At 41.5% G+C, this 9273-nt stretch overlaps 1 protein-coding gene across 1 annotated transcript in view; it reads left to right on the forward strand.

Moving 5' to 3' along the window:
• The first annotated feature begins 5489 nt into the window (after positions 1-5489).
• LOC115140903 (E3 ubiquitin-protein ligase znrf2-like) overlaps positions 5490-9273 on the forward strand; it is a 122212-nt gene continuing 118428 nt past the window's right edge. Inside the window, exon 1 of the mRNA XM_029679358.2 lies at positions 5490-6543. Within this exon, the coding sequence (XP_029535218.2) occupies positions 6132-6543 (412 nt within the window). The 5' untranslated portion in view covers positions 5490-6131. The remainder of the gene's footprint in view (positions 6544-9273) is intronic.

The raw sequence follows: 9273 nt of genomic DNA on the forward strand, positions 1-9273 counted from the left end.
AGTGCACTAGGGCCCTGGTCAAAGCAGTGTACTATAGAGAATAGGGTGCCATTCGGGGTGCAACAAATTCCTTCCCGAAAATGTCCACTGATAAGCTACATTAAATCTGTTTCAGTTAATGTCTAACTATACAGCAAACTCATCATTAACTGTAACCACGACTGTAGAGGTACAGTGTATTCGGAATGTGTTCAGACCCCTTGACTTTTTCCACATTTTGTTACGTTACAGCCTTATTGTAAAATGGATTAAATTGTTATTTTCCCTCATAAATCTACATACAATGACAAAGCTAAAACAGGTTTTTTGTAATTTTTGCAAATTTATTTAAAAAAATGTCAACTGAAATATTACATTTACATAAGTATTCAGACCCTTTACTCAGGACTTTGTTGAAGCACCTTTGGCAGCGATTCCAGCCTCAAGTCTTCTTTGGTATGACGCTACAAGCTTGGCACACCTGTATTTGGGGAGTTTCTCCCATTCTTCTCTGCAGAATCTCTCAAGCTCTGTCAGGTTGGATGGGGAGCGTCGCTCCTGCATTGTCTTGGCTGTGTGCTTCGGGTTGTTGTCCTGTTGGACCCTGACTAGTCTCCCAGTCCCTGCCGCTGAAAAACATCCCCACAGCATTTTTTAAATATTTTTTTAACCTTTATTTAACTAGGCAAGTCAGTTAAGAACAAATTCTTATTTTCAATGACGGCCTAGGAACAGTGGGTTAACTGCCTGTTCAGGGGCAGAACGACAGATTTGTACCTTGTCAGCTCGGGGGTTTGAACTTTCAACCTTCCGGTTACTAGTCCAACGCCGGTTACTAGTCCAACGAGGCAAAATAGTTCAATCTTGGTTTTATCAGACCAGAGAATCTTGTTTCTCATGGTCTGAGTCCTTTAGGTGCCTTTTGGAAAACTCCAAGCGGGCTGTCATGGTTGTCCTTCTGGAAGGTTCTCCCATCTCCACAGAGGAACTAGAGCTCTGTCAGATTGACTATCGGGTTCTTGGTAAACTCTCTGACCAAGGCCCTTCTCCCCTGATTGCTCAGTTTGGCCTGTCGGCCAGCTCTAGGAAGAGTCTTTGTGGTTCCATACTTCTTCCATTTAATTATGATGGAGGCCACTGTGTTCTTGGGGACCATCAATGCTGCAGATTTTTTCTTTGTACGAGGTACAGATCTATACCTCGACACAATCCTGTCTCGGAACTCTAAGGACAATTCTTTCGACCTCATGGCTTGGTTTTTGCTCTGACATCCACTGTCAACTGTGAGACCTTATATAGACAGCTGTGTGCCTTTCCAAATCATGTCCAATCAATTGAATTTACCACAGGTGGACTCCAATCAAGTTGCACCTGAGCTCAATTTAGAGTCTCATAGCAAAGGGTCTGGTTACATGTAAATAAGGTATTTCTGTTTTTATTTTTAATGCATTTGCAAAAATGTCTAAAAACCTGTTTTCACTTTGTCATTATGGGGTATTGTGTGTAGATTGATGAAGATTTGTAGTTATTTAATCAATTTTAGAATAAGAATGTAACGCAATAAAATGTGGAGAAAGTCAAGTGGTCTGAATACTTTCCGAATGCACTGTGTGTGTCTAATTGTACATGTAGTCAGTTGGCTAAACCAAGGCATACAGCCACAGTAGCCTACATGTACAAGACCCTTACTTGCGCCAACTTTGCTGATAGCTACTTTATGAAGGAAAAATGTACTTACTATGACTGTAAAGTCGCTCTTGATAAAAGCATCTGCTAAATAACTCAAATGTAAATGTATTTTTCCCATCGTACATCAGTGTTGTTGGTCGCCATAACTTCATTAGACTGGGGATTAGGGTTAAGCATGCTTCCAACCCAACCAGGCCCAGTGTCTTTGGCCAGCAGACCAGCAAGCCAGCAGGCCAACAAGTCATACAGCTCTCAGCCGGGTTAAGCCGAGGGAGAAAATGTGGTCGAAGATTAACCACACTTATATGTACTTCAATGCACAACTCAAACATGCATGCACACACAAACAAAAACGCACACAAGCATGCATGCATGCACACACACACATGCAGACACAAACAAAAGCACACTCACAAACATATAAATGCTACGTCTGTGATCAAGTGATTGTCTGAGGCTGTCTTAATCCCTGCCATCCATGTCTGAGGACGTCAGGAGATGATGTGGAAATTGGCCACTAGAGGCAACAGTGAGCTCTGTTACCTTCAAGTAAACTCAACAAAAATAGAAACGTCCTCTCACTGTCAACTGCGTTTATTTTCAGCAAACTTAACATGTGTTAATGTTTTTATGAACATAATAAGATTCAATAACTGAGACATAACCTGAACAAGTTCCACAGACATGTGAACAGAAATGGAATAATGTGTCCCTGAACAAAGGGGGGTCAAAATCAAAAGTAACAGTCCGTATCTGGTGTGGCCACCAGCTGCATTAAGTACTGCAGTGCATCTCCTCCTCATGGACTGCACCAGATTTGCCAGTTCTTGCTGTGAAATGTTATCCCACTCGTCCACCAAGGCACCTGCGCGTTCCCGGACATTTCTGGGGGCAATGGCCCTAGCCCTCAACCTCCGATCCAAAAGGTCCCAGACATCCAGAGTCAGTAGAAAGGCCTCTTTAGTGTCCTACGTTTTCATAACTGTGACCTTAATTGCCTACCATCTGTAAGCTGTTAGTGTCTCAACGACCATTCCACAGGTGCATGTTCATTAATTGTTTATGGTTCATTGAACAAGCGTGGGAAACAGTGTGTAAATCCTTTACAATGAAGATCTGTGAAGTTATTTGGAGTTTTATGAACTATCTTTGAAAGACAGGGTCCTGAAAAAGGGATGTTTCTTTTTTTGCTGAGTTTAGATTCGGTTTTGCTATGGCGTTGTGGACGGCGATGATCAATAGGCGTAAGAAAGCCATAGAATGTTGTTTTTGAGATTTGTTTTAAGCCTATCCTAAACCTTAACCCTTACCTTAACCATTCGATGTTAATTCCTAAATTTAAGATTTCGGAGTCAATGTCTTAACCTAAAACACTTTGAAATTTGACATTTGCAACAACTTAGAAATTTGACGTTTGAGAAACTGACTGTGAGACCTAGCTTCAGCATTCATGGCATGTTCCATAGGTATAAGCTCTCCATTCAAATGTGATAAATTGAATGATTACAAGAGCATGTCTCTAGCATAAGATCATGTAGTCCAATTTCAAACGATTTGAGAAAGAAAAGTACAATGTTGCTATGTAGAGAATATCTCAAATTATGTCTCATAATATTTATTTTATAAAGCGAAAAGATAATGTAAAAAATATACAAATAATTACTGATTCAAAATTGTGAAATAAAGAATGAATGTAGTGTTCAGAGCAGGGTCGCATCTCAGTAAATATACAGTACCAGTCAATAGTTTGGACACACCTACTCATTCAAGGTTTTATTTTTTTATTTTTTTATCTTCTACATTGTAGAATAATAGTGAAGACATCAAAACTATGACATAAGTGTTAAAACAATTCAAATGTGTTTTATCCACTCTTTGCCTTGAATACAGCTTTGCACATTCTTGGCATTCTCTCAACCAGCTTCAGGAGGTAGTCACCTGGAATGCATTTCAACTTGTTAGGGGTAGGGTCCTTTTTTCAGAATTTCCGCCTGACTGACGTGCCCAAAGTAAACTGCCTGTTACCCAAGCCCAGAAGCCAGGATATGCATATAATTGGTACAATTGGATAGAAAAACCTTTGAAGTTTGTAGCAATGTTAAAAGAATGTTTGAGACTATAAGACAATTGATATGGTAGGAGAAAATCCAAAGAAAAAACAACCAGAATGTATTTTTTGGTTGAGATCCCATACATTTACAATGGATAGCTATGGGTCCTATGCAATTCCAGCTCCCAGATTGCAATTCCTGTGGCTTCCACTAGATGCCAACAGTCTTTGTTCAATGTTTCAGGCTTGTTTCTTCCAAAACGAGGAAGAATTTAGAGTTTTGGTACTGGGAGTCACAGTTGGAAATCAATCTGTGGGCGCACGACGAAGAGGATGTGCACTTGATCATTTAACTTTTCTATTGAACATACTTCTTTCCGTATGAAATATTATAGTTTAATTACATTTGAGGGTACCTGAGGAATAAATAGAAATGTAGTTTGACTTGTTTTTAACAAAGTCTAGAGGTAGCTTTTTGGATTCCTTTCTCTGCATGTTGAACTAAAATCGATGGCGCCAACTAAGACTTTTGGGGATATAAAGAAGGATATTATCTAACAAAACGACCATGTATGTTGTAGCTGGGACCCTTTTTATTGCAAATCAGAGGAAGATTTTCAAAAAGTAAGTGATTATTTAATCGCTATTTGTGATTTTATGAAGCCTGTGCTGGTTGAAAAATATGTTGATGTGGTCCGCCATCCTCAATTGCATGGCATGCTCTCACTGTAAAGCCTATTGTAAATCGGACAATGCAGTTAGATTAACAAGAATGTACGCTTTTAACCGATATAAGACATATATGTAGCTAGAGGTTTAATATCCATAATTTTTACAATTATTAATTTGAATTGTGCTGACGGAACACCTAGCCCTAAATATGCCAATTCTGTACTGACTGTACTGCTATCTGAACGCTGCTATTGCTGATAATATGGAGAGAATACTGACAGAGAGAGAAAGAGCACACTGATATGTTTCGCTGGTTTGAATCGCCGAGCCGACTATGTGAAAAATCTGTCCATGTGCTTAATAAATATATTGCACCATTCTCTATGCATGTAGACACTGGGATTTTAGTTTTCAAAATATGTGCTTGCAATAATGTTGATTATGTGTAATGTCTTTAAAAAAAAATGGCTGTGTGTGTACTTAATTGAATAGAACCAAATATTAATCAACAAGAAATATGTGACATCATCATCGTCATTGTGACATCATCAACAAATTGAAACATTGTATAATGTTTTACTTGTTCCAGACAATGATATGCAAAATGTTGTGGCATAGGTTATTTTGATCCTGGGTTAACCCTTTGTAGTTTACATGACAGTCATGTCTTAACTGGGTTACATCTGACCTACTATTCTAGATAAGTATGGCTGTAGGCCTATGCAATAGATGTCACCAAAAATAATTGAATGTTCTGCATGTAAATGGATTCTTGAAACTGTAGTTTATCAGTTTATTCCTAGAGTCTATGGTTTATTATGTTTTGTAAGAGGGACATGAACCATGACTGAGTTTGCAGGTTTGCCTAGATCTATTTGTGTCTCGTTTCCAGCAACAAATGCGTATAATTTAACAGGTACTAAATGTATCCTCAGTCCTTTCCCACTGTCCTTGATCCTATTGCCCAGACTTGCCACTCCTGAGTGAGGCTTGCTCTTGTTATTGATGTCGCTTGGCTTGTGCACTGCTGGTGCTGACGTAACCTGACGCACAAGGACAGAGGATCCGCCTCCAAACTCGACTCACTCTGCAACCAAGTCAGTGCTCAGTGCTGTGCGCACGTAGCCCCGTCCCCGCTATTGTCGTTTCTGCTCTGCTGTTTCTGTCATCCCCTTCCCTCTATCACTTCCTCCTACATTATAATAGTTTCACTGTGACTGCCTGCGGTCGGCTAACAAGGAAGCGTGGGGAGCGTGGCTCTTTACTTTCGTATGATAGAGAGGACATATGGCGGACTGTTATTATTCAGAAAACAACAGTCAAAGCATATTAATCCAATACAAGCAACCGGGACGAGGAAAGATTCGATAACTGCAAAATGGCTACAAGTACTTATTCTGGATTATGTTCGTGACATGTTCTGAACTATTCGCAAAGTTTTAATGTCAAGCGTATTTACTTTGTTTTAGCGCACCGTAAGGACAGCTTTCCAAACCGTTGTTTTGCATCGCTGTCAGTTACTTTTATTCATTGACATTTTCAACCTGTCATTGGGGTCTTAACGACGTATAATTTCCACTTTTGTTATTTTTCTTTTAAACACTGCCCTGGACTGGGTGGTCGTGTGTTTGTGTCCCTTTGCGTTTTAAATGTGGCACACTCACTGACCGCCACCGTGCTGCACGAGCCCTTTAATAATTCCGGGTAAATCTGTCGACGTGTGTTGGCACCAGCGACCGACATGGGGGCTAAGCAGAGCAGCCCAGCCGCTAACGGACGGACCAGGGCTTACTCGGGCTCGGATCTACCTTCGAGCACCTCTACTATCAGCAATGGGAACGGTAGGACTGCAGCGATGGCAATGAGCTATCACGCGTACGGCCAGTCGGCTCACGGGGCCTCGGGAACCACAGCGACCTCCAGTCAACACATTGGCCACAGGACGAGGTCCGTGGGAGGCAGTTCTGGAGGGTCAGGGCCAAGACCCCAGTCAGGCATCAACATCCCTAACAGCAGTGGAGCCTACAGCTCACAGGAGTCTGGCAGCAACACCCCGGAGGAGGCAGAGAGGGACAGGTCCAGCGGGGGGCTAGGGGGTCCCCGGTTGTTGATTGGATCATTACCAGCACACCTTTCGCCTCACCTTTTTGGAGGTAAGAGACTGGCTGACAATAAGCTAGCAACATCCAGCAAGCAACTTGTGTCTGTGTAGTGGTGAATCTGTTTTATTCACTGAACTCTGTCTAGATGTGTTTTACACCTGTTACTCACCAGTGTGGACTAAATGTGTCCTAACCTCAGTTTTACAGCTACTTGCAACTTGATGACATGTTTGTAGTAATAACTGTGTAATAATAGTGTTGCAACATTTTAGGTGATCATAGTTTACAGTCAGAATGCATAGGCCCCGCCTCATCCTCTTCCTCCTCCTTATCTTCATCCTCCTCCTCATCACCATCATTTACTTTTACAGTGCACACCATAGTAAAGAGTGTTCATTATCAGCAGTGAATGTGATACCAAACAGCCTTTTTTGGAGCGATGGAGAGCATTCATCTGATCTCTGCAACCACAACCCACATCATGTCCACTTCAGTATGACATAATAGTTGTAGGGGAGACCGGCTACTCTAAATCTCACCACATGTGCCAGCAGACAGACATTCAGGTTATAAACTGTCTGTGTTGAGTGATCAAAGTCCACTCAACAAGGCATGCCTGTTGCTACAAGGACGTGTGTAATATCGCACAATAACAAAGTCTGCATCTAGTCTATTCCATTAGCATTGGCCCTGATGTAACTAACAGAGTGACATTGATATCTGCTTGAAGAAGCAAAGGTATAATAGTTGGTTAAAAGTCAGTTACAGCCGACTACTGTAGTTGTTGAGCAAGCTAGTCAGTGATATGAGAATCACTCCTCCTAAATGAGGCTACTGTCTGTGTCCAGTCTAAGGTGAGACCGCCTTGTCCAGATCAGACTGTCAACTCAGTATCCGCAGGGCTTGTTTTGCCTTTCTCTTCCCGACATGCTGTTGGAGGATTAGCTCAGTCTAGGAATTTAACAGATTAGGTCCAGAAAACCACACAAAAGATTGTGGTTACTTTGCAGTGAGCTGCTAAATATGCAGACATGCTGAATAGAGAGAGAAAGAGAGATTACTTCAGAGAAAGTCATTTCACTCTGCTTTCTCCCCATCTCTGAGGGGAATTATCATCATAAAACAAGCGAGAAAGGGAGGGAGAATTTACATGGATCATCTGGGTCTGGGGAATATTTGCTCAGCAATTATCTTGGCTGTGAATGTTCACTGCCACTTTAACTTCCAGAAAGGGAAGCTTCAACGTGCCTCATCTAACATGCCTCAAGTAATTAATCAAATCCAACATGGGATGTATCTCGATAGCCACCCTATTCCCTATATAGTGCACTACTTTTGACAACAGGAAGAGGTTGCCAGTTGGGACGTACCATGATGTTTGTAAGGTTACATGGCCATCTTTGGAACGTGTGATTGACCAGTGATGGACCATGCAGGTCAAGGAGGCATGTATTCTCCCATTAGAATGTAGACCTAAACAATCGAGCACCAACTGATTGAGCCATTCATCAATCATCAACTCAACCCATTGAATTTCTCTCCACATTCTGCAGCCCTGCTCATTCAGACGCTGCTTCTCTCTCCCTTGTGCCTTCTTTGATACACTCACCCTGATCTCAAGCTGCAATTAAATTAAAACCCAAATTAGATTTGACCTCCACTCACCTCAGCTGCGCTGTTCACTCTCACATAACATGCACAGCGCGCAGAAGCCCTGCTATCGTTTCATAGGAAACAACCAGGTTCAGACTTCACAGATGTATTCAACTCAGCTGCACTGTTTACTCTCACAATAGAATAGACTCGCCAGCCTCCAGAATCTCTAGTGTCACTTAATAGTCTTAAGAAGCATGTCTGGTAAAAGTTCAGACTTCACGTACAGTATGCACAACAGGCCAGCTATTCACTCTCACACAATATAGCCTACAGACTGCAACATTCTTTTCTAACAGTATATGCCATGGATATCATGTCTGGTGTAAGTTTCAGGCTTCACACAGCTGGAGCACCTGTGGTGAAAACAGAGCAGCCATGTTGTTGAGTGGTTGAGTCGTTGGTTGCTCAGATGGAATTTCCCCGGCAGCTCTTGGGTTCTGTGTTGAGAGGCCAGCCTGTTCTCTGCTCTCGACCTTCTTCCTGCACCCGGGTCGTGGCGTGTTCTGTCAGGGTGAGACTCAACCACATCAGATCCACTCAGATGTAAACACAGTTAGTATTTAGACTCCTGTGTGTCTGAGAGCTGAGGGGGGATATTGTTTTACACACAGACACATGCACACATACAGTACATGCATACATACATACATACATACATACATACATACATACATACATACATACATACATACATACATACATACATACATACATACATACTCACTCTTGGCTTGGTTTTGACTATGCATGCTCTGACATGCACGGTCAACTGTGTGACCTTATATAGACAGGTGTGTGCCTTTCTAAATCATGTCCAATCAATTGAATTTACCACAGGTGGACTCCAATCAAGTTGTAGAAACATCTCAAGGATGATCAATGGGAACAGGATTCACCTGAGCTTAATCTTGAGTCTCATAGCAAAGGGTCTGAATACTTACGTATGTAAATAAGGTATTTCTGTTTTTATTTTTAATGCATTTGCAAAAAAAATTCTCGAAAAACCTGTTTTCACTTTGTCATTATGGGGTATTGTGTGTAGATTGAGGAAAAAAAATATTGAATCAGTTTTTTAATAAGGCTGTAACGTAACAAAATCTGGAAAAAGTCAGTGAGTTTGAATAC

This window comes from Oncorhynchus nerka, linkage group LG14, assembly GCF_034236695.1.
Source record: "Oncorhynchus nerka isolate Pitt River linkage group LG14, Oner_Uvic_2.0, whole genome shotgun sequence".
NCBI lineage: Eukaryota > Metazoa > Chordata > Actinopteri > Salmoniformes > Salmonidae > Oncorhynchus > Oncorhynchus nerka.